The 27033-nt window shown below is 42.2% G+C and overlaps 1 protein-coding gene across 4 annotated transcripts in view; it reads right to left on the minus strand.

The window, feature by feature from the left end:
• Nucleotides 1-27033, minus strand: part of LOC113031917 (PC3-like endoprotease variant B) — a 213781-nt gene that overhangs the window by 13870 nt on the left and 172878 nt on the right. For all 4 annotated transcript variants that reach the window (XM_026184447.1, XM_026184448.1, XM_026184449.1 and 1 more), the window contains 4 exons: nucleotides 16755-16865; nucleotides 16429-16522; nucleotides 12757-12942; nucleotides 1212-1335 (listed from right to left, as the gene is read on the minus strand). In XM_026184447.1, coding sequence (XP_026040232.1) covers nucleotides 1212-1335; nucleotides 12757-12942; nucleotides 16429-16522; nucleotides 16755-16865 — 515 coding nt within the window. The remainder of the gene's footprint in view (nucleotides 1-1211; nucleotides 1336-12756; nucleotides 12943-16428; nucleotides 16523-16754; nucleotides 16866-27033) is intronic.

Consider the following 27033-nt stretch of genomic DNA (forward strand, 5'->3'; position numbering starts at 1 on the left):
CACACAGCGTAATACAAGCTAGTCTGGAAATTAGAATCATCCAAAGTCATGACTGAGGGTGATGCTCAGGGCACAGTGTGGCTAACTGGCCCACTACAGAATGATGTCACTGGGGATACGACTGAGGAATAGCAACACTGTAAGAACCTGTGAATGAAGTGAGTGTGTGTGTGGACAGCAGATTGACTAACAGCTTGAACTTGGGTTAGATCCAGGAGCATGGGGAGGGATACATGGATGGATGAAGAGAGAGGGAGGAGGGAAGAGGGGGGGAGCCATTGATTTCTCAACAGAGAGATCAGCATCTTGACAGAAAGAGACGAGTGAGCAACGGAGCAAGACACACACACACAGAAAAAGAGAGGAGATACCCACTGCGGCCCTCGGGTGAAATTCCATGACTTTTCCATAACTGAGCTTGAGTACTTTTATGTCCTAAAAACACACCTTCTTCCTAATTTGGGCTGAAACAGGGATGTAATGCGAGGAAAAAAATAAATCTAAAATAAATCTAAACTTTGACAGCACTTTGGTTAAGGTTCCTGACTTTGCCTGACTATCAGTAAAAAGTGATATTCCAGGACCTCCATGACCAGTGTGAACCCCTGTTGACAGAGATCAACAAGAAAGTCTGGGTACGTCTCTCTCTCCCAGCATGCCTCGGTGAGTCTAACAAACCTGAAACCCCCGACAGGGACACAGAGGAAGGCGCTGTGGCTTTATGCTGTGTGTGGCTAACAAGATGTGTGTGTGTGTGTGTGTGTGTGTGTGTGTGTGTGTGTGTGTGTGTGTGTGTGTGTGTGTGTGTGTGTGTGTAAGTTGTGTGCAACAGGGAAGCTGACACACACTGTGGAGGAACGGGTGGGATTGAGAAGGGGCAGCCAGGGGTCACGCTGTAATTACACATCATAGTCCCTGTGGTCAGTCCACTGACTTCCTCTGACTGCGGTGCCTCAGCCACACGAGCAGGGATGGCAGGTGGTGGTGGGAGTGGATGGTTGTAGGAAACTTGGAATAATAAGGATAGCACATGTTATATCTATTTTCAGATTTCTATTGTTTAATTAGCTCGTGTATTATTTTTTCCTTGTCCTGTTTTTTATATTAACTCTGTGCATCGTTTGCAGTACGTCCAGCACACATGTCACACCTCTACAGTAACTCAGCCTCCGTGCCCACCTCAGAGTGTACCGGTTGCCGTTTTCACATACCGTGCGTGGTCCTGTGTGGGTGGTAGGTGCCATAGAGGATGAGTGTAACGCTGTGTAGAGCTCCGGCTGCCTCCTCTTCACTTGGCCTCGCGCAGCTCCTCACTGTGCCCTTGCGGTCAGTCACCTGGAAACAATCACCATGACAAAGACACCATTTCACCAAAAAACCGATCAATCGATCAACAAGTCAATCAATATTTTATGTGAAAATGTCCAAACACAGCAATACTAAAACCAAAGGCAAAGAATGAGAAGATCTGGCAGTATGTGAATAAAGCATGTAATCGTTAAACTGAGAATTTATCTTACAGTAAACTATTGGATGAACCTTTTCATGATGGAAAAAGTTTTTTTTAGGAAAGCGCCAGACTTCTCTTATAAAAAGGTGATGAAGTAATGGTATACATAAACATGAAATGGATTTTGATCGTAAATTATCATGCAGGAATTTAGTGGAATACACCGATCCATTCTGGCATAATTTAAATATCTAACTTTAGTTCATATCAGCTGAATTAATCCCAGATGCTTACATCGGATTTTGCACATGCGTCCCAACAGAAGCTCTGGTCTCAAGAGGTTAAGAAAGAGAATAAACATAGTAGCAGACTTCCCAGCATGCATTGTTACAGAGATAAAACTCCCCAGAGTCTCTGTCCGTTACTTTTACATTTATTAAAGCATAAAAACTGTGAACTAACGCTTCTTACTTTGTTTAATCAACCCACATTTTCTTCATACAACAATACAAAAATAAACTCGATGGCAACCTTGAGTGTATAATGTGGATGGATATTCAGTAATGTGTTTTTTATAATGAAGATATCTTCTGGAAAGAAGGAATAAGGAATACTGTTACTGTAAGCATCAGTCTCAGCCCAGAATTTCACATCCACAGTTTTTAGTTTATTTATTTATTATTTTTTAATTGAGTTTAAGAGTTTAAGTGAAGGACAGAAGTTATTCATTTACTCTAAACAACCACAAAGAGTATCGACATGCCAACTGTTCAGCTGTTTTGAGGGATGTTTTTGGCTAGAGGTGGGTGGGGGTGAGATCATGTGACAGCTCAATCTGATGACTTAGTACTTAAAACTTGTACACAACAACACAAAAGACTTGTGACCTTTAATTTACAACGAAAAGCCTTTGACTGTCACAGCAGCAAATGCAGCGTGTTGCAGCAAAAGTGCAAGTTGAGGTCTGTAATCTCCAAAGGTACAAGATGAATCATTCCATAATTTTCAAGGCAAAAATTAACTTCATCCCTACAAGAGCTGGTCAAGAGCATTCAACAGTGATCTTAGAGAAGCAACTGTTGCTGCCTGTCAATATGGCAAGTGGTATAAGAACATTTTCTTTAACAATCTGAAGTCACCATTCCAAAAACAGAAACAGTATTCATTAGTGGAAAACATTCTAGACAGCTGTCAGTGAAATTCACCTCAGCATCAGTCCGTGCAATGCGCAGAGAAAGTCCAAAAAGATCCAAAAGCTACATCTCATACTCTACAGAGCTCACTTAGCATGTTAAATGCTAATCATGACTTGCAATTAGAAAAAGGCTGAACAAATATAGCCTGTTTGAAAGGGTTGCCAGGAAAGAGCTTCTTCTTTCTATTAAAAAGCAAAACAAAACATGGCAGCGCATCTTAAGTTTTTAAAATTGAATCTGAACAAACCGCAAGACTTTTGGAACTATGTCCTTTGGACAGACGAGACCAAAATGGAGATGTTTGATGTGATGTTTTGTCCAACTGTCAAGCATGGTGGTGGAGGTGTGATGATTGGGTCTCGTTTTCAGTCACAGGACCTGGATACCTTGCAGTCATTTGGTCAACCAACTGTCGACTACTGCCATACAGACCTAGATCTAGATTTAATCATGAGGCCATCTGTCTGACAGCTAAAGCTTGTCCCATATGTGGTCAAGTAACCGGACAAGGATCACAAGTGCACCGGCAAATCTACAACAGCAACAGAGTTGCAATGGCGCAGTCAAAGTCCAGCCTCAACCCGACTAAAATGCCTGGCAGGACCTTAACAGATCTGTGCATAAACGAATGCCTGCAAAATTCAATGAACTGAAGCAATGCTGCAAAGAAGAGTGAAGTCTTCAACAACAATGTGAGAGACTGATAAAGTCATACGGAAAACTATGACTTCAAGTTATGGCTACAAAGGGTGGTGAAAACTATCTTTTTCACTCTGTCATGTCAGTTCTCTGACTTCCACTTTCAATTACATCAAATCATTATTTTATTCATAAATCAGGACAGTATTTGGATAAAAAAATGGAAAAATGAAATCTTTTCTGTAGCTCAGCCCACAGATAATTAAAAGAAACATATCTAAATTACCTGACTGTTATGAAAACCCACAAAATCCCCTTTTAGTCAAGCATTGTTCAAAGATGGCTTTATACCATAAATCTGCTACATCAACTGTCCAGTCTGCCTCTCTGCCTGTGTGTGTGTATATTCTACGCAGTGTTTGTGTGTGTGTGTGTGTGTGTGTGTGTGTGTGTGTGTGTGTGTGTGTGTGTGTGTGTGTGTGTGTGAGAGAGTGCTCAGAGCAGATCGGAGGCCAGGCATGGCAGCCCCCAGCTGAGTGCTGCATTGATTTGTTGTTGGTAAACAAACAGCTGGATGCTACAGGTGGATCGATATGCCTTGCACGCCTCCCCGCCTCCCAGCAGGACTTTCTACTAGGTTGACATGGCTCTCTGAAGAGCTGCAACCCTGCTGTCACCGGGAAACCTCACGAGTCAAATATTTCAAATTCCAGATTGTTTCTAATTGAGCTGAAGTTCGTTTTACACATAAAGTTATGTTCCTGAATTCATAAAATATGCTTGTGAGTTCCATAACTTTGTAATCATTTTGTAAAGCACATATTTGGTGTCAACTATAAGTGCACCTTATCTTCATTATAACTGAAGATAAGGCAAAAATTAAGAAGCAGTCATCCAGCTATTACACTGAAGGCGTGATGAAAATGATATTTAACTACAATGTTATAAAAAATGTGAGAACTACATGTGGAGACAAAATCGGGGCATAGAGGATAGAAAGATGTTAAACTGACTTTTAGACAAAAGGGAGACAAAGAACATGAAAGGATTAGCAGAAGTAGAGGAACAGAGGGGAAAGTGGAAGGATTTCAAAAGCCAGAGAGAGAGAGTGAAACTACAGAGACAAAAAGAAGTTGGAGAGGGGGATTAGTGATGGGCCAGAGATGGCAGGATATCGAAACGGGTGAGTGTCAGGGTGATGGGAGCGAGACCCGGTGACTGGGAATGATGAGGAAGGAGTTCAGAAAGAGATGCTGATACACAGGTAGTGGAATTGTGAAAAAAAACAACATAGGAACAGTGAGAGATGGTGAGAGTGGGAGGATGATAGACAAAATGAGATGAAAAGAACAAAAACAGAGCACAAATTATGCATTTAGCGGAGAGCATCACTGAGAAAGACAATTAAATGGAGACATGCAAAGAAAAGACAAGAAAACTGTACTTTATGATGTTTTCAGTGCTTCTTCCCAGAGGAAGTATAGACTCCTTTCCAGGACACCCCGCTCCACATTTATACAATCATACACCTGGAAGATACTTTCACCACAAGTCCATAATTCTTAAAAGTACAGCTCCTCTGAGAAAGGACGTGACTTTGCACCGTGTTAAATTTCTGAATCAAAGCAAAGCTCGCTAGCAGCTACATTAGGCATCACTGCTGTGTCATTTCTCCAACCATTTCTACACCATCCTCTCCTTCTTAAAAGTTGACACCTTTTTACAAATACGTACTGATTGTTTTGCAGGTGGCAGATGTTTGTTTAGTCACTGTTACTATGGGTGTTAATTCTAAATAAATGGCTTTGTTAATTCTGCCAAGAAATGGTCAGTTTGTGATGATATAAAATACTTTCCTGAGATGTGTTTCCACATTTTTTAAATATAGATTCACTTTAATCTGAACCAATTATGCCTTCACTCTTTTTTCTCTCATGCAGTGGGGGAAATACTTGTAATAACGATTTAATCGCCTGCTAATTTTGTAAGTTTGCTCACTACCAAAGAAATGAACAGTCTGTAATTTTGTGCTAGTTTTATTTTAGTGGAGAGAGAGACAGGATATCAACCAAAAATCTGAAGTTATAAATTGATTTGCATGTCACTGAGTGAAAATAGTATTATTTTATTTATTAGTATTATTATGAAAAAAGTAGTTGATCCCCCACAAAAAACTTGACTTGGTATTTGGTGGAGAAACCCTTGTTGGCAAGTACACTAGTAACACGTTTCTTGTGGTTAGTCACCAGGTTTGCACATCTCAGGAGGGATTTTTTCACTCCTCTTTACAGAAACTCTAAATATTTTAGGTTTCTTGGCTGCTGCTTCACAAGCTTCAGCTCCCTCCACAGATTTTCTATAGGACTGAGGTCTGGAGACTGGCTAGACCACTCCATGACCTTAATGTGGTTCTTCTTTAGCAGAAGGTGGCAACTAAAACAGTTGCTACCTTCTCACCAAACTTCTTGCTGATGGACTTCACATTCCAGCCTTCTGCAGGTGTACAATCTTGTCTTGACCAGGTCTTGACCATGGTGGTGGAAGAAGCTGATTCTGTGGGCAGGCTAGCATTTTATTCACGTAATGAGTTGAGATCAGGATATAAGACATCTATCGTCTTATTTATAACGATATAAATCACAAAAATTGAACATTTTCTGTAAATTCTGTGAATCTCGGGCAGCTCGACTTGCGTGAAGTGTTTCCAGCTGGGCGTCATGTACCCGGAGTCGAGTGTTTGACCCAATCCATGAAACTATATATTTTTCTACATAAGTTGTAACGGCCGCAGTTTTCGTTGTATTTATTACACGGTGTGCTGCGGGGGAAAGCCCGTTCCAACGTTTGCATCTAAGGTTTATTTTTTAGCACATAACGGCTCTTTTTTGCTTCTCATCCGTAAACACTCTTCATACTGTTTCACGTGATTCCGTTTATTTTGAAAAGTCTCAACAGGATCTTGAGCTTTATTGTGAAAGGCGTATGTGGAAAATAAACAAGCGGACACGCCATGGTTTTATCGTCGTTGTTGCTAACAACAACGCATGAAAACAGGCGCATGTCGGTCTGTAGTGTGGTTATATTGAATATAAGAGAAAGAGAGAACTTTAAGAAATAAATATAGCCACTACAGTGACCATCAAAATGATGAAAAAATATTGCCATAAACAGTTTATTTTGCGACACCACGAAACAAACGATAGCGATGAAACGATAAATGGCTTTTATATCATCGTTATATCGAACAGCCCTAATCAGGAGTATCTGAAATTAAGCAACTGATTGATGTAATCTGTGTATCACATGGGCACACAGTCAATCTGTGGGAATCAGAATTGGAGATGGGTTGTAGGAGATCAAATACTTATTGCACTCAATGTAATGCAAATCACTTTATGACTTTTATGTAATGTGTTTTTTTTCTGGATTTCTGTTTAATATTGTGTCTCTCACAATTAAAATGATACTAGCATAAAAACGAGAAATGGTTTATTTCCACCACTGTATATTTACTGTTAAAATAGTATGTGATCATAATAAGTACATTAACATATTAACTCACTCACTCACTTTAGGAGGGGAAGCCAATCAAGAAAAAGTTGGCTTGAAGACTGACAAGCTAAATTGACAGACGTATAAACTGAGGGGCCAGTGCCCAGTACAAGAACAATGAAGATTATTCTAAGCTTTGATTTATGCAAAGCTACCGTAGTAGACTCTAAGAATAAAAACTATCAAGCGAGAAATGAGGTCCCATTTTAAAAGACTTATCAAGTCTAACTTCATATAATTTTATATAACAGAAAAATTAAATCTGTAATTTAAAAAACAAAACTGCTGCATTGTCTGTTAAATGTTATTTTCTTTTCACAGATAACAGAATATTAAATAATAAGGTTTCCCACCCAACAGTTCAGTCTGCAGTTGTACTAACAGGTGTAAAATGTGCAACAGGAAGTTGCTAGACAACGGCACACAGGGCTCAGTCTACTCTCATGGAATAAACAGAAGCTTCAAAATAAAACCTCCAAAAAAAGAAACCTGCGATTGTTGGCAGTGTTAGAGAGTGAAGCAGTGTCAGATGGGAGGGGAGGAGGAGTCTTGCTGCGTCTACATATGTAAAGCAGCAGGGAAGCAGCAGTGTGTCAGACTGAGGCTCTGGCCCAACCTGGGCTCCTCACTGCTCCCTCCAACACATCAATCATCCAAAACAGGGCCATCATAGCCACGCTGCATGCTGGGAGACACACATGCACAGACACACACACACTGCAGCAAGCTTACATGCAAATGTCTGCACAAACACACAAACACTGCTTCCATCAACACAGACATAAAACTGCGCACACACACATAGAGTAAACAAATATTCAGTGAATTGCAAACACGCGCATGTACTGCACCCTCGCACACGGCCAGCTTCTCAACAGAAGAGACACACGAATATACAGAATAATATGCTGCAAAAGCACACACATACAAACACCTAGAGTGCAATGAATTCACACAGACACACACACAAACTAGAGTCACACTCTCTGTGCCTCCCAGTCTCACACAAAACAGATAAACAGAAATAGGTATCCTGTGCCCACAGGGTGCCCTCGCCCCCGACCATCTGCGACGGGTGCCAACACACAGTGGGTGATATTTACATGGAGACCCCCCTCCACTACTCCCCTTCCTACCACAATCACACACACACACAAATTAAAAAAAAAAAAAAATCGAAGGGAAGGGAAGAAAGAAAGAAAGAAAGAAAGAAAGAAAGAAATACCCACAAAGGGCCGCTTGGATCGCTTGATCTCCCAAAACTCATTAAACATGCAAATATATGTAAATATATGCACCTCTAGAAATCCACCTTGGGCCAAAGTGAGTGAGTGTGTGTGAATGAAAATGCATGTTTGTTTGCGTGTGATTGTGTTTCTACTTCAGGCTTTGACAGTGTTTCTGCCAAACTTGATACTGTGTGCAAGTACGTTGCTGTTACAGTAACGACAGAAGATGTTCTTACACTGGTTTTACCAGAGGTCAGCAGTACTTCTCCCCTGTACAGGTAGTACATAACATTGTAGGATAACTTTTTAAAGTCCGAAAAAAATCTGCCTTTTAAAAATGGGACCTAACATCACCTCTAAGAATATGAGACTGCAGCGAGTATGTTTTTCTCATTTCTGAATTATTTTTCAGTGTAGAGTTCATAAAAGCCCCAGATACACATTTTCTCCTTCGACAAGTTAAATCCAGCTTTCCAATTAGTTACTATAGTCAAACCACATTCAGTTCGATTTTATTTATACAGCGCCAAATCACAACAACAGTCGCCTCAAGGTGCTTTATATTGCAAGGTAAAGACCCTACAATGATACAGAGAAACAATCAGATGACCCCCTATGAGCACGTACTTGGCGACAGTAGGAAAGAAAAACTCCCTTTTAACAGGAAGAAACCTCCAGGAGAACCAGGCTCAGAGAGAGGCGGCCACCTGCCAAGCCTGAGGATGAGGGGAGGAAGACAGGACACAACATTCATCGGGCCTGTACAGTTAGACTAAAAACATAAAATCCAGTTAGTGTAATACTTTTTCAAAATGCAACGTCTAAAAAGTAAATATCAGAGCACTGCAGCTAATAGCACACACTTGTATTTAATACCAAATATGATGATGAAGCAAATAAAACAACCTTATCGTAACAGTCTGGTGTTTTTAACGAACACCATCTTACCCCAGAAGGGTTTATCATTTACCCAGCGAGAATGAACAACACAAACTGTACCATATTCATCAACTCAAGGTGGAAGACAGTGGCAGAAACTGCGTAGTTAATACTTTATCTTCAGGTTTTTCTATTATCACTTAGTCACGGTGTATGTGTGTGTGTGTGTCTGTGTTTGGTTTGTGTAATCTGTTGGGGAGACAAGAGGGGAAAGACTCCTGAAGGAGCACAAGGGATGAAGATGGTAAATATATGATCTGTCTATCACAGACAGCAAGGGTGGCTGTTTGTGTGTCTGAGCGTGTGTGTGTGTGTGTGTGACCACAGTGCTGCAGGCTAAATAGTGCTATTATATTCCTACAGCCGCTCTAGTCACAGTCAGCTCGAGTCTCAAAGTCCTCTGGGAATCAGAGATGTCGCTGCTCAAAGACTGCTGCCACACTGCTATAAACACACACACACACACACACACACACACACACACACACACACACACACACACACACACACACACACAAACCTACCCTGTGGGCATGGCAGGTGGGGTGGGAGAGCAACGTATGTGTGTTTATATTTTTGCCGTGTTTTTTTCTGCTTGTGTGTTTGTGTGTATAAGGTCTCAGTGAAAGTGGAGCACAGTAATGACACCCTTCTATAATATTCTTTGAGAACTCATTGTATCAGGCAGCAGAAGGAATAGAAAAAAACTGCTGTCAGTCATAGTTACCAATTAGAAGAGTTGTTACTGTACCACACACGCACACAGTAAAAGACTTCGTACAGTGAAATTACAAAGAGGGATACTTCCCTCATACCTTTCATGGTCAGTCACAGTGTAGTTAGGTTTTTTTAATATTCTCAGGTTTTAAGATATCATTCGTCCGTCTAGGGCTGGGACTATTGATGATATAAACCTAATCATAATTGAGTTCATTTCAAACGTTGATTTAGTGTAGCAATATTAGAATAAGCACAAACTAAAAATTGATGACATCATCTACAATTTAACTTAATGAGCCCCCGATTCATATACATGTGACACATGCTCTTTTAACAGCAAGACATGATGCTTCCAGATTCTGTTTCAATACGAGTCATAACTGGCCTGAGATATGAAGCTCCCTGACTATAAATAAACTAGTTATTTAGAAAACATTTATCCTTGTTTAACTTGTATTTTGCAGCTCACATAAATCTCACTCCTTTTACAGCTCCTGCTAGGAAGTTTGAAGCTTAAAAGTCTTTAACCTCAACAAAATTTTAACTTAAAGTGTTCAGATTGTTAAAAAGAAAATGTGCATAGTCCACATCGAGGTCTGTTGATTATCAAGGAAAGTGGGGACACTGATTGCGGTGGAGATGAATCTGGTTAAATAACACTAAAACCACTGGTGACGACATTCACCACAGAGAGGAAAAAATGTCTACATTTGGGTGAAATTACCATTTTATCTTCTTATGGGCCATCCTTAATGACAGCGTGCATATTGTAAACTGCACGCTGTCATTAAGGATGGCGGTGGGATTTCCATATTGTGCAATACTGTCTCTGGTCAACAGTAAAAGCAGGGAGGTGAGCTGAGGCACTACAGATGGCGGTAGAGTGAGCACAAGGGAGAGCAGTTATGACAAGAGCGAGAGAGAGTATGTATTTCCAGCCCCGCATTCCCGTCTCCTTCACAACGCTAGAAGGTCAGCTGAGCCTCGAGCCATAACACTCGCTCCCTTTTCACTTCAGTCCCACTTTTATTCCTAGTAGAACCACAGCGCTCTTTGACAATTGTCATCATGACGAATCAATACGGACTTCTCCACAGACCCCGTGTCCCTCAGCCCTCGTTCTCTGCCGCCCTTGAGTTTTTAAACACAGATCCAAAACATAGTCCAGGTAAAGTCCCTTCCCAGGGCTCCATGTTATAGGTTACCCTTGCCTCTCTCTAAAACTCCTCTTTTTTCTTAGTCCTGTATGTCCTCTGGTTCTCTCCATGTATCAGTGTCAGATTTAATTGGCGTAGCTGCTTGTCAGAGGCTTTTTGTAGCAGCCTGCCAAATGTCAAAAACCATTAAAAATGACAATTTGTGTTATTTAGCAATCAATATCTATACACTTTCGGAAAAGAGAGATTTTGATTCATATAGTTGGACATTGTTGTTCAACTTTAGCCATGTAAGTCCTTGGTATCCCCCTCCCCACCCCACCATGCTAACGCACTGTCTCCTTTTCAAGCACCCCGTATTTGTGAGAGTGTGTACATGTTGCTCTCCAATCTACGGCAGAGCTGACATCCAGCATGAAACCAATCAGTGTGTGGGTGTGTGTATGGGCTGATTAGTGGCGTGCTAAGGCATGCGGCACGTCAGATGCGAGCGTTAATTCGTGTTGCGAGCATCGCGGCGACTTGTCTCGGCCCTCCGGTAATGAGCAACGGCACCGTTATGTGGCTCGGCTTCACGGTGCTTCTTCCCCATCTCTGCGACACACTGGGCCCTGGTAATTGGTCACAGAGGGGACAGTAAATCTGTACGAGGACGTGGGAGAGACACAGAGACATGGAGCCAGAGAAAAGAAAGAGTGTGTGTATGTGTGTGTGTTTGCATGTGTGCGAATTTGCAGGAGGAGGTAGGTGACGAGGACGGAGGGGGGGTGTCTTTCATCTTCACAGCTTTTTCTTTATAAACCTCCAACTGTTTACAAGGACTGACGCCTATTTGCACACACACAAATACAGACACACACACATTTCTACATAGCGAGTCGTCCCCCCCCCCCAACTGCTACCACCCACACATATATACAGTAAATGACCTCAGCGCGCTACTGTCTGAGAGTATGGATTCTAATCAGATGTCGGCAGTATTGTGCCTGTCAAACCCGGCCAAGGTTACTTAACCTTCCAGTCTTAATTTCCCTTCCATTTTAGCTCCTTCCTCCATATCAAACATCAGCACATCTATGAGAGAAAAAAAAGAAAGAGTGTGGGGAGGAAAATGAAGATTGCCATGCTTGGCTGAATCTTGGAGATGAAAGTAGAGGATGATTCACATTGCTATTGCAAAATGAACTGAACCAAGCTGAGCTGAGCTGTGCCGGGCTGGGCTATTTTTAAACTTCTATACAACACAGCTACTGGAAGAGGACAATGTGAAGCGGAGCAAATTATTTCTATATCATGAGGGAAGGTATGCGAAACAAGGCCTCCAGGAGAGCAAAATTAATATATAAACTATGTCACAAAGATTTTGGCTACTTTTTCTTGTCACTTCTTTACTAGTTTCCAAGTCATATCAGTTATTAAGAGACAGACAAAAGGCTTTTAGTGTAATTACTACTTTTTATAGTTCAAAGCTAGCCAAATGTTTTAACATGCTGTATAAAACACATGAACATGTTATTAAGAACCACTAACAATGTTAGCTTCGCTAAATGCTAACATCAATTGTCATTAGTGGTCATGGGGACAATAACAAAACAGATGTAGTGATGTTTAATGGCTTGTCTTCATACCTCAAACTTGGATGTTGGAATGCCAGAGTTAGCACGTTACAGCAAGGAAAAACAGGATTTGTTTTGATTCTTAGCAAGGCAGAATCATTCAGGTATCGTGAGCAATGCAGTATAATACTTTTATTTGCACTTAAAAACACCACTGCAGCACACTTATTCAGGAATGCACCATTACTTGCTATCATTTGCTAAATAGCAACCAGGGCTAACAGTTAAACACTGATAGGAGCAGCTTTTCTTTCTCACCTGGAGGCTCCAGCGGCCTCGTGGCTGCTCACCCCAGCAGTGCACAGTCATGAGAGTCCAGTTCTTCAGTCCAGCGGTGGAGGCATCATAAGGCCTCGTATCCAACAGCACCGACACTGTGCCACCAGGAGACACCAGGCTTATGGATAGGTCACCACGGCACGCTGCGTTGATACTCACTCTCACCTGTTGAGAGACAGATGGCAAGCTCCATGAAGGAATAGTTCCACATTATAGGATATTCACTTTCTCATCTTCTTCCTATAATAAGCTCGATACAACTGTTGGGTGAGCTAAAACATGAAAAAGCTGCTAGCAGCCACTTAGCTCCCTTTAACATAAAGGGAAACTGTCGATCTGATTCTCTTAATTAGCCTGACTGTTTTACATGTATCATATTCAGCTTTTATATCAGTTTGTTTAATCTGCTCGGGTAAAAAACTTGTATTTTTTGTGTTAACTGAGAGTTTCTACCAGAAGATTTACAACATCATATTGATGAGAGGAAATTACTGTGCTGGGGTAAAAGATAGTTCCATTTATAATGTCCTATTAAACTGCAGATTGCTGTTTTATACTGTTTTAAATATTTTTGTGCAGTTTAAACAAAAAAGAGACAACATAGCAATTGGCGAGTTTTTGCTGACAGATTCTGCTAACCTTGCACCAAGTCAATATTAACTAATTTCCGTTGTTTCCATTTTTTCCCCCAGTTTTAGTCATGCAGATTTAACCATATCTACACTGTAGCTTAATATATATGAGACAACTGGCATCCATGCTTTCATCTGACTCCCTCCAAAAATGGCACATTTTTCTAGCACTTTCTTTGAATGTGCCTTCTTAATCAATTTGCTGTTTTAATCTTTGACATCCTAGATAAGACATGTGATGAAGGAACAATGTACTTCCCTCCCTGATAAGGTCCGCTGACTAATTATGAAAATAGAACAGAGAGTGCTGTATTGCTTAAATCTAAATCTAAATCCAATAAGTATTGTCTGAGATAATGTGGCACATAGATGGACAAGCCAAAAATATGTCCATAGCCAGGCAAAGACAAAGGGAAGCAGGTGAAGAAAGTATAATAAATGGAACACGATTGTGCAGGATATTAGCTAAATGATTTAAATAAGCCCATATCCCCTGCCACCACCAGTAGCACCCAGTAAACACCCTCCCTGTCCCTGTTCATCACAAGCAGCACATCTGGTGTGACAATGGCACATCGCAGAGAGAGCCGCCAAGCTGCAAAAAGACTGACAGCCCGCTCCTGTTTACGGCGTGTTACCACGGCAACACATCCATCAATCACACCTCGCAGCGATGGCCTGACCCACGCTTTCTGCCAGGGAGCAGAGCCGCAAAGATGAAGCCTTTTCAATTTGCATGCTGACACACTCTCGCTCGCTCTCCTTCTCTCTCCTTGCCATTTCACAAGTACACACATTCACAAACACCGAATACTCGCACAAACTGAGCCGCGCACAGACACGTACAGTACGTATGCCTGCTGACACAATCAAACATAAACACATTTGCATGTATGTGCCTGTGCTCAAGAAAACTCAGTTTTGCCATTTTCTGCAAATTACACTGCCAACACATTGCACATCACAGTATGATGGTTTTTTTTTATCTCCTCTATTCTCAGATAAAGCACATGACACTGAAACCCCAAAACAATTTATATGGCATCTTCAAGCTCCCTTGACTGTAGGCAGAAGTTAACTTTTGAATGCACTTGTGCTTGATTTCTGTCCTGTCAAGGGCAACAGGAACATTGAAAGACTATAGGAGCAGATTTACATCACACTTAAATATTTTAAAAAGCATCTTCATCAGTCACTTTATTAGTACACCTGTATGTGTAGCATGTTAACGAAAGTATCTAATCAGCCAGTTATATGGCAGCAGCTCAAAGCATTTAAGCATGTAGACAACTTGCTGAAATGGAGCATCAGAATGGGGAAGAAATGTTACTAAAGTGACTTTAAATGTAGCATGGTTGTTGGTGCAAGAAAGACTGTTCTGGGTATTTCAGACGATGCAGTGATTTTCCCACACAATCATCTCTAGGGTTTAAAAGCAATGGTGTGAAAAAAAAAACGATCCAGTGAGCAGCAGTTCCCTGGGAAAAAAAAATGCCTTGTTGATGCCAGAGGTCAGAGGAGAATGGCCCGACTATGTTAGGCTGATAGGAAGGCAACAGTAACTCGAATAACCACTTGTTACAACCAAGGTATGCAGAAGAGCATCTCTGAATGCACGTTTCTTCAGAAGAAGACCACACTGGTCCTGTCAGCTAAGAACAGCAAACTGAGGCTACAGTTTTCACCTGATTAATGACCTAATTTCTGCTCCAACACTCGGATGATATGGTTGGAATTTTTCATAAACACCAGAAAAGCATAGATCCATCCTGCCTTGCATCAGCAGTTCAGGCTTCTGGTGACACTCAGTGACTGGACTGACACACACACACACACATACCTTCACACACTTCACTACCTCAAGCACCTATCTGTACAATGTCACGCAGACACACACACACACACATTAATACATCAAGTTACTTTTTGCACAATGCTCAGTCTTTTGCACAACCCACTGTCACTGTTGCACTTTTCTATTGCACTGTTGTGTCTGCATTGTTCTGTTCTGTCTGGTGTTGCACTGTTTTTTGCAATTTTTGCACACTTGCACTTTATGTAGTCCTGTGTTGATATGTACATGATTGAAATGACAATAAAACCACTTGACTTGACTTGACTTGACTTGACTTGACGGTGGTGTATTGGTGTGAGGGATATCTTCCTGGCAAACTCTGGGCCCTTTAATACTGTTTAAACACCAAAGTCTACCTGAGTATTGTTGCTGACTATGTCCATGCCTTTAGCAGGGTAACACAGCATGCCACAAAGCTCATATCTTTTCAGACTGGTTTCTTGAATGTGAAAACAAGTTCAATGTACTCAAATGATTTCTACAGTCACCAGATCTCAATTCCATAGAGCACCTTTGGCGCGTAGTGGAACGGAAGATTTGCATCAAGGATGTGCAGCCAAGAAATCTGCAGCAACTGTATGATGCTATCATGTGAATATGGATCAAAAACTCTGCGAAATATTTCCAGCACCTTGTTGAATCTGTACCATAAAGAATTAATGTAGTGCTGAGAGCAAAGAAATAGTCCAACCCTAAACTAGCAAGGCGTACCTAACATGGAGTGTAAATGTATATGCCTATGCTATTGAAAAAAACTCACTTTTGGAATCTTTCTTTGAATTTTTCTGTTATAGTTTAACATTTTTGAAAACAAACCTGTTCACTTTCTTGCTGTAATTTTTTTATAGATTGATATGTTATGGCTCATATCATGCACACAAAGACAAAGGAGAAGGTAAGTCTTTATAAAGCCTTTAAAAAATGGAAAGGAGACAAGTAGCCTGCTTCTGTTTTGCTGAAGTCCACCTGCTAGCTCCTCTGAAATTCACTAATTCACTGTTTTCAGTTTTCCGTGTATGCTTAATCTGGAGAAAACTTCTCAGTGAGTGGAGAGTAATATTTCTTTGCAAGTAGGTGAATAATCACATTTACCAAAAACAAATTAATGCCAAAAAATGTTGTAAAATGTCATGTATTTAATCAAAAAAATAAAAAATTACCCACCTGGACATGCTCAAGAGTGTTGATCTCATTAGCCCTTCCTCGACAGGCTTCTGATTGGATGTTCACATTGACTCCTTGCCCTGGATAAAAGATTCTAGCCAATACAAAGTCATTACCTCTTACATGTAAGTCGAAAGCCTCAAAAGCCTCTTCTCACATGCTCATTTCACTTTCATATGTATGCATAAAGCAGTGACAGGACAGATGAAGTTGAGTTAAAGATCATGGATGCTGATATCAAAACCAGTTTCTTGGGGGATAATCTGAAAATCCTTAGCAGATAGAGTCAATAAAGTTTTTTTTGAAAAAAAATCTTTGTATTTTACCTGGCAGGATCAAGCGTGACTTCTTGTGTGCACTTCTTCTGTGAAGGAACACTGTGGAAGTGTGCGGCCTGCTGCACCATCAGCCCTGCATCCAACAGTCCAAAGCCGTACCTGCAACAAGGAAGGAAGAAGCAGTCCATTATGTGTATTTGTGAATATGATGAGCAGGAGCATGGTGTTGCGTTTTTATCCTCACAAACGTGAAATTGGAGGCTTTTTATGTGGGTGGCTGAATGTGGCTGCAGGAGCAGAGTAAGTGCTAATGGCTCCGACACGAGGAGGCAACAAGTCATTGACGAAGATGATGTTGTCCTCTGACACAATCGCTTCCCGCTCTGTCCGTGCTGAGGCTGAGGGCTGCTGTTTGTGCGCCTGTAATTGCCTGGAGGATTGATTCTGAACAATGTGCCATCTCACGGACTGTAATCAAGCCTCATTATTCATTCGTTACTACCCCAATCTTGGGGCTGGAGACACAATGGCCGACCCTTAAGCGGCGTTGCTGCCTGGTGACTGTATGACCACTGCTTATCATGCTCTCTTCTCCACTTTACTACTCATCCCTTTTGAATCTTCCCCTCTCATCTTTCCTCTTTGGCCTCTCTTTTTCACAGAGCAGCCTGCTATTCAGTCTTGGTTTCCTCTCTAAATTCTCCTTCACCCTCCTTCATCAAACACAAATTTCTTGCATCAGAACTCTTCGCAGCCGCCTCAGTGATGCTGAAATCACAGTCTTCGTAAGTCTCTCTTTAATTCTCCCTCAAATCTTTCATTTTCATGCACTTCTCCGCTCACCGTTCCCTTTTGTTCAAATCGCGCTCCTCAGACTGAGTAACGGAGCAATAACAACCTTCATCGCCCCTCCTTCTTGGAAATTCAGAGGGGGTGACAAAGAGCTAATTCCTGCCATTATTACCATACAGACCTTATGACGTTAATCTGCAATAAGTGAAATTCATTATCCTGATGACGGGGTCTCTCGGAGCAGCAGAGCGAGAGACGGAGACAGGAGAAAGGAGAGAGCTGATCAATAACTCAATCTGCTGCCCTGCATGGGGCTCCATCTCCTCTGTCTCAGACTGTCAGTGTTTCGGAGGAGGAGACGCAGGATCTGCAGCCCGCATCATGCTCGTCCTAACAGCACGCAGTGCAATCAATGGACACAATCTAATCAGCCACTATCACCACCAGTGACTTTTAGCATGTAGGGCCCGGCATAACAGCATTAAGCAGACGGCTGTTTGGGGTTGAGGTGCACTACAGAAGTTCAAGGTTATTCAGAGGTTTTGTGAAAGCTGTGAAGAGCTTGAGCAAAACACAGCCGACAACAGCTCAGTGCAGAGAAGTGATTCCTCGTCTTACCCCCTTTATCCTAATGAGTTCTAAATGTGCTCATTGTATATAAATGAAGATGACAATGTCTTTATTTATTGATCAATGTGTGTTTAGAAGTCACCAAAACTGAACTGATGACTAGGAGCTGTGGCCCTGAATTTGCCCTAATACATATTTAAAGATGGATTGCTGTTATTGCTTAATGTTTTTTTGTGTTGTCAGTGCACCAAAAACTAAAGTACAATGTCTCTGAACTCTTTGTAATTTACTCTTGAATATTTTAGATAGACTGTTTGATTGAAAACAAAATCTACATGTGAAATCTACACCTTTTTGCTGAAAATGGTGCAAAAAGAGTTTTTCCTTCCCACTGTTGCCAAAATGCTTGCTCACAAGAAGTCATATGATTGTTGTGTTATTCTCGTATGCATTATTGTAGGGTCTCCCTTACAATATAAAGGGCTTTGAGGCAACTGTTGTTGTGTTGTTGGTGCTGTATAAGAAAAATTGAATTGAATTGAAAATGCATAGTATTTAAGTAGCAACAAGATAGCTGTTGCACTGATGCACATTTGAGGTTCGCAGCAGCTTCAACTATTTGGTAATGGACAGATAAACCAATCAGGCATAATATTATGATCATCTGCCTAATATTGTGTTGGTTGGCGTTGGTCTCCCTTTTACTGCCCTGACCTCTCGAGGCATGGACTCCTAGACCCCTGAAGGTGTGTTTTGGTATCTGCGCCAGATCCTTTAAGTCCTGTAAGTTGTGAGGCAAGGCGTCATTAGATTGGAAATGTTTATCCAGCACATTCTACTGAATTGGATTGTGATCTGGGGAATTTGGAGGCCAAGTTAACACCCCAAACTCGCTTCTGTGCTCATGTTATGTCAGACTCGCCAAGTAGTAAGTCTGACTTTTAGCTTTTTTAAACCTTATTTTGGGCAAAATGTTTTTTTTTAATTTTCAGATTTAATAATGAACTTGTTAAGTTTCAGTGTGACCAGTGAAATTAAAGTTACAGTTCTCTTTCTAGTCATGCACACAGGGGCATTGAAATAACTGCTGATTGCTGACAGTTGTTTCGTGAAGAACTTTGGACAGCTTATTAAATGTCATGTTAAACATTAAATGTCAACACTACATAGCAGTTTGTAATGCTCTGAGACAGGAGCTTACAAGCCACAAACACTATCTAAGCAGCAGCCATAGAGCACTTCAAGGAGCAGCTGTCAATACTTGAAATTCCGAAAGTTACCAAAATAAATTAGCCAGATAGGGGAATAGTTGGAAATGGGAAAACACAACGGAAACACTAGCACTAAAAATAGATTACCCAAGATATTTCACAGTGTGGAGGAAAATTGATACCTTGACTTCTCATAAAACAAACTGTTGGTGACCAGGCCTTGCCACCATGCTCCCTCTTAGTGATTAAATGTATCCCTCCTACCCAGCGCCCCTTAGCAAGAGTTGTGCACCTATTAAATCGTATGGCTCCCACAGATCGATCGGGCTTGTCCCAGCTCCACAGCCATAAACCCAAACCGGCATACAGTGTATCTGATAGAGAAAGCTGCAGGAAACAAGTTCCCCCACGAAAGAACATGATGAAAATGACAGATTTTATGTCCCCTGCCATGTCAGTGAAAGAGCACTACTGAGCCGGGGCACTTTTCAAGTAGACTCCCCAGCCTTTTCAGACGTCTCATCATCAAGAGCAAGGACTGGAGAGAGTCGTGCACCTTCTAAATAGCATTGTGATTTCTGGAAGGAATTTGTGAGTAGTTTGATATCAGGATTGCATGTGATTGAGATTTTTATTTTCTTTCATTTTTTTGGAATCCTGCAAATGTCTTTAGGATAAAACCCACATAGTGTAAAGCATATCAAGTAATTAGTCAGAAAAACACAGTCATCCAATTTTCAACTTGTTCCTTCTCCACCTCCTGCGTGGTCGGAAGGAGGCTGAGCCAAGCCGATTACAGAATGACAGCCGATCTTCTGTCCACGCAGCACGAAGCATGTTAAACCCCCTCCGACCCCCCGCCTCCTCACATATGGAACCCACGGTCCTCACATTTTCTCTATCCACTTTCACTCCTCGATGGCAAATGCCCTTCCAATCTCTTACTCCCTCCTTCTTTTTATCTATTAACATGAAGGCCACTCCCCCCCCCCCCCCAACCCAACCCAACACACACACACACACACACACACACACACACACACACACACACACACACACACACACACACACCGCTCCATGGGGCCTCTTTGTAACTGTCGAGGAACCCTTTTCACTTTTTGTTCTGTGGGGTTTCCCAGGTCCTTTCTCTGTTGATATTCACACCATCTGCCAAAAGCAGAGGAAGGTGCACATAAACCCAACTCGCACTTAGACATAGAGATCTTTGGGGGTCTTAAGGTCTTAAGGTCTTCCCTTCGTCTTTTTGCACATGGCGCTGAAAACACAGCTTTAACAACCTCTATCCTGTAACCAAAACAGATTTCTGCAGCTACCAGGGGACCCAGCTACGGCGGTCTCAACCCTTGTTTGCAGTGGTACGTCCTGCTAAGTCCCCCCCAATAGAAGTAGCTGTAAAGAATCACTCAAGCCGCACTAAGCAGCTGCCTGTGAGTTAGGTCATTTTCCCAGGAGCCACAGAGTGGGCATTGGCAGGACCTCAAAAAAGGGGGACACCATCTGTTCAGCGCCTGAAAAGGTTGGTGACACCTTCTGTGGTACCAACAACTTCTAATTAAGTGGCCAGGAATGCTGCAGCAGCTCCAACACATGATTGGTGGACTTGCCTTAGTTACCCTCTCCATCACATCTGGGCACCCACTAATGAAAAATGATCGATGAGAGAAAACAAGATCGCTTGGTGAAAGTGATGTGACTGTAGAAACCTAAGAAAAACTAGATTTTCTTTTGTGTGGGTTTTTTGTTTTTTGGTTTGGTTTTCTTGCCCTCCTTTTGTTGCTCTTAATTGAATGTTTATCAGGAGCATAAAACAACTGCATTAGCCCTTTGGTCAATCCCAGCGTGGTTGGTTTCGGTTATATCATAATGCACTAATTTCATTAACATTAGGATTTAAATGAAATAACAAATAGACTTAACATTCTTCTGATTTCCATCGCTCTTGCAGCCAAATCTGCTGCTCAGAAATGTTACTAATTAGGCTTATTAAGTAATTAAGAAGAGGTCTTAATTATATCTGCGCCACTGGGACCTGCACGGCTGTAATCATGAAATGCTGTGCCGCGCAGCTCAGCTTTGTTGGTGTGGATGTTACACAGTTTCATCCATTAAACTGTTCTGAATGTGTGTTGGGTTTTTTTGTTTTTTCATTTATTTTTTTTACAAAGAAAAAAAATAGATTTTGAAATATACTTTTAGTGCTGTATTAGACAAATATCTGCATGATGTTAAATTACAGAGAGAGAAACACTCAGCAGCCTTCAACAGCACAGTCTCAAAATGCCAAGTGAATTACCTTGTGAAGAGTTAAAAGTTTAATGAAATATATTGCGGGGAGGAAAATGAGGGGTTTGGCACGGGCATGGGACTTAGTCTCGGGAGAATGGGCCCCGAACAGCCCTCTCAGTTTTCTATAGCCATCAGTCAAAGCAGCAGCCACCCGTTCCCGTCTTTTACACAAGGAGACTTCTCTGGAAGCCATGATGATCTATACCCCATGACCTCACTCTCAGTGTCCAACATATTTTGATTTGTAGCTCGAGTGTTATTCAAACACAAATTCAAAAGAGGATGAAATTCGGCAGAGAGCTTTTGTTGGACGCGCACCAAGGTACAGTCCTTTTGGATGTCTCTGCCCTTGTGTGGAAGGAAAGACGGAGTGCGAGAGAGAGAGATTGAGTAGCCCCTGCACTACAAGCTTGGCAAAAGATTCCCACCCGGGTCCCAAGCGTTTTTCTTTTAGTCCGGACAAAGCAAACACCGAACCAGGAGCCTTTGTTTGTCTTTTCAAAGGAATGGAGATTTAGATGCCACATCACTAAAACGTGACAGAGCAAACGCACATGTAATGATTAAAAAAGTCTGTTTTTGTACGTTGGTGACATCTGCTACATGATTTCATCACGGGAGCCACGTGGACTTTAAAGATTCTGTACACCACATGCAGGATTAGAGAATATAATTTGATGACAGGCTTGGGTTATGGGTCAGTTTGGGTGCACATATCATTACTGTTGCACATGGAACAAATCATAAAAATCATCTAGCAAATATGCATAATTTGGAAAGAAACAACAAAGAAGTCAATATGGAAACAGTGCTGACTTTAGTGCAAACCTAACAATGAAGGATACAGCATATTTGTGGTGAGTAGTTAATACCTAAGATCATTAATCCATAGTTTTATAAATATTTTAATGCTACTTGTTCTAAGAAGTTCAGCTTGGTTCTGGCCATTAGTCTACAGCCACAGCAAAACAATTTCACTTGGAAAAAAAGTGGATTAAAGATGAGTGTGCGGACTATAATGGAACTTTATTTTTTCTGAACCCTCCCCCCACCCCACCAGCAAAATATGAGAATTGCTACTTGTACATGAATTATGCATCAGTTGAGGTTTAGAAGAGTGCAGGGTCCCTTCACCCACCCCCTCTTGTAGCGCAGTAGGGTGGAGTGGGGTGATATGTCTGTGTTTGCGTGTGTTTGTGTGTGCGTGTGCAGGGGTTTGGGTGGTGGGGTGTACTGGCACCCCTCTGTTTGCCTGCTGCACCCCCCTGCAGGGAGACACGGCACCCCCTGCAGGAGGTGCAGCGCTCCGCTTCCCCCTGTCCCCCAGGGCACGCAGAAACATACATAAACACACGCTCGGCATATTCAGCCCAGTTTATCTGCTGACCCATCCATCAAATGCACATCCACACACACACACACACACACACACACACACACACACACACACACACACACAATTACCATCAACATTGTGCGTCTCTGCGTAGAAGTAGAGTTATTATTCCAACACTTCAGGCTCACAAATACAGGGACACTTTAGAAATGTGTGGAAATTTGTTTTTAAAAAAAAAGTTTAAAGAGACGACGTTAAAGCAAAAACTTGAGAAGTACGATCATTTATGCAATTGAACAAAACTTGTACGTCTAAATAACCAATCATAATTTCAGGTCGGGGGTCCGCGGCTTATCCAGACTGCCCGTCTTCTTCTTTCTGATTCTGCCAAATTCAAATTAACACAAGGGCTTTGTTTCTCCTGCCCACCCACGCTCCCACCTACATAAAGAACCTGCACTTCCCCTCAATTATCCAACAATTACCTACACATAGATCTACTCTCCTTCATAGGAAACAATATCATTGCAGAGCTACTCCGAAATGAAGTGATAGTGGGGACTGTTAGTCTGCGGATGAGCTATTTCTTTAATTACCCTGCACATGCACACACGTTCTCTCGCTCTCTCTTCTAAATAGTGGCGTACATATAGACCACAGGCTCAGTCACAGAGTAATTGGCTCAGCAATGAAAAAAAGAGCAGCTCTGGATAATTAATTAATCTATCTGGCTGGGGCAGAGACGCGAGGCCAGTTTTCCAACCCCACCAGGGAGCCAGAGAAAGACCCGCTGCCCTCGTACGATCTATGACCATGACGAAACGGAAATGGCTCGCCACAATGCGTTAGGTGTGTATGCACCTTCTCACACAAACATACAAGTACATGCGCGGGGCTCTCATATCAGCACAGCCTCACAAAAACACTGCAAAACATGCAGGTATGTGAACTCTCAACTGTGTGCTGCACTAACACGCTCTGGATGTGGATTTACAGACCTAACAGAGTTGTGAGACTATTGATCTCCGGTCAATTCTGCAGACAGACCAAATAAGAACAAATCAGACTGGTCTTGTTCAGACTCAAGATTGCATTGCTTTTATTTACAGAGATACAGTAAATGTAGTTAGGGAAATGCATGCAAATATTTTGGCACTTCTCCTTCCCACGTCCCACTTTTTCTGTCGTATTTTTTTACAGGTTCACAGGAATGTTAAAAGGACATGCAGACATTAACCGATGTTCACTCCTTGCTTTTAGCACAGGATGTTTCCTTGGGTCAAAGAAATCATCTTATGTCAGGTAGGAAACCTACCTGTTGACTAGAAGTCAAATGTTCTTGTTTTAAGATGCAGTGTCTTTTTAGCTTTTCACAGCTCAGGAACCATCAAAGTGAAGTGTGTATCACTTGGATTTTCCTTCCACCTTCATGTGGTGCATTTTGGAAAATTGCCTCCTAACATGGACCTATTGTACTTTTCTATATTTATTGTGATTTATATTTTACATTCTCTTCAACTGAGTTTTATTTATATAGTGCAGTCATCTCAAGTTGCTTTATATTGTAAGGCAACGGCCCTACATTAATACAACCCCAACAATCAGATGTATGTTTACATCATATATATTGAACCAATCCGTTCAATATCTGTGAGTGTCAAAGTTCAGACTTCACATTTGAGCAAAACACTCAGTTTCAAACAGTTTTTTTTACTCTTTAGTCGATAACCCTAATTATGTTCATGCTCACAACCTGATGTTTAAACCTTGTGTTTGCAAATGGAAGCCAATCAGAAGAAGGGTGGTGTTTTAGGAAGAGGAGTTAGAAAAGCTTGTTTGAGAGAAAGGATGAGCTAAGGGGCTGACCCAGCAGGCCTAGTACAAGATAAGTAAGTAATATTTTATTTAAATGTGGGGTGCACAACAGGGAGTTTAGTTCCTGGTGTATGGATAATTAGCTCCTGGAACAATCAGATAAAAAAAGGTGTTTTTCTTTTTTCATGAAATTGGTACAGAAAGACCTGCTATCCATACAAACTGGTGATACAAGTGCTGAATGTAAGCTGTGGAAACAGTAAAGAGACCTCTTGCACATTTTCACCTGCTTCCACTGCGCAAGGAGAAGGGAGGAGTATGCCTGAAGATGTCAAAACTCAAGCAGTGCTCGCAGCACAAAGAACAACGTCACTGTGGAGCAAACGTTGAAGCACGTTATTCTGATAGTAAATACCATCTGTAGAAGCACAGGAACACCATATTGCATTGAGTAGATTGGGAAACAACGTCAAATAGAATTTTTGGTTATTTAAATCTTGGCAGAGGAGTTGAGGTGAGGAGTGGAAGGCAAGAGTGGAGCGCAGCTTTTCCACAACCATAGACAGTTTGTCTCTCAGACTCGGGGTGGGATCTGGAACTTGAGAGTATTTTCCCCCTCTTTTTTTTTTCCACCACAAGCCTGTGTTAGTGGTTGTCAGATCTAACAACAGGATGGGAGAATAAAACACACACACCACACACACACACACACCTCAGCTGAGGAGGGAAGTGGCAGGTACATCACGTCTATGGTAATAGAACAGCAGATGGAACTGGCAGGCACACACAGCTCCTTGTGCTTTGAGACATGCACACACATGCTCTTGCATGCGAGCGCACTTATTCAAATGTTACAAAAACACACTGACACAAACATGCAAAAATAAGCTGCTTTTACCTCACAGTGCTAAAATATCACAGCTGAAAATAAATACACAGCCTTAATCCACACACGCGCTTAACAAGCTAGGAGTTTGACTTTCTCCTGCCAAAAGTGCTAAAAAGCGCAGGTCAGCTGGAATAAGATTCGTATAAGAAAAGGAGACGTGTCAGGATGTTGGTCCGAGAAGGTGCTGTCTGTTTCTGCTATGTCCCTGTGGGGCAGCACATGAGCAATGGCTTTGCCACTGGCCCTGATAATCTAGGAGATAAATCATCTTTAGTCACTCTCTAACAGCCTGACAGACAGACAGCCCTAAGTACCTGGGAGGGTGGCAAAGGGACACTTTAAAATCTCCAGTGATGAGGGGGTATCACCGTGAAGAAAACAGTTAGCTGCCCCGAGCTCCCTCATATTTCCCAGAGTTTCTGGCTGCCATTTTGGCTCCGTCTCAAGGCGCTATTCCGGCTCTATCTCATGTCACCGTCCTGGCTGCCATTCAATTCTCACGTTGGCTCCGGTTCAGCCTCCATTCTGGCTCAGTTTCAAGCTCCACAGTGGCTGTTTTTCAGGGGGCTTCATTGTGGCTCTGTTTCAGCAAAGCCACCCCTCCACCACCTCCCTCCCCATTTTCAGTTTCAGCACCCCAGGTAGCTGGCCTCCTGCCCGGCCTGCAGATCAGTGGGAGATCCAGGCTCAGGCCTTTTGTTTGGGGTGGCATTTTGCCTTTGTTTTCCCATCTCGCCTGTAATCTAAACACCCAAAACATCTCATGCTTGACAAATCGGCCCTGAGACGGGGGAGCAGCGGAAGACAAACGGCTGGAAGCGGTTCAACCCCAGGCAGGACTGATGGTGTCCGACTGGGCCTGACCTCCCAAAGGTTAAAGACACGTTCACTTACAAAGCAATCAATTACCCAGGCTGTGTGGGCGCTTTTAACCAACCTCCCCTCCTGCCTTCCACACAGCCGGCATTATTGATGAGGGTCCCAGCATACTGCACACTCCAACCTGGAGTGTGTATTACATTTCACAATTGAAATAAATCTCAGATTCCTGGTGTTACAGTAGTGCCTACCTGAACGTCTCTGCTGCTTTATGTAGTCTTGCTGCCCCCCCTCTCCCACCCCCCTCCCGCATCCTCCTCCTTCCTTCCTCCCTGCCTCTCTCCCTCCTCTCTGCAGGTTGTTGTAGCAGGTTTATTCTGGTAGTTGGGCTCCGTGGGCCTCGGCAGGCCCCTCAGCTGTTCCGCTGGGTTTGTAATTACCATTTCATTAAGAATGACAGTTTCGGGGGTTGAAGCACCATTTCATCCGGGTCTCGCGGGGAAGACGCTTGCCAAATTTACAGTGTGAGTGGCAATTATCTCTCTTCGTGTCTGCAATTCACCATTTTGTACTTAGTGGCTTGACAAC

The sequence above is a fragment of the Astatotilapia calliptera genome, chromosome 11 (genome assembly GCF_900246225.1).
Source record: "Astatotilapia calliptera chromosome 11, fAstCal1.2, whole genome shotgun sequence".
Taxonomy (NCBI): Eukaryota; Metazoa; Chordata; class Actinopteri; order Cichliformes; family Cichlidae; genus Astatotilapia; species Astatotilapia calliptera.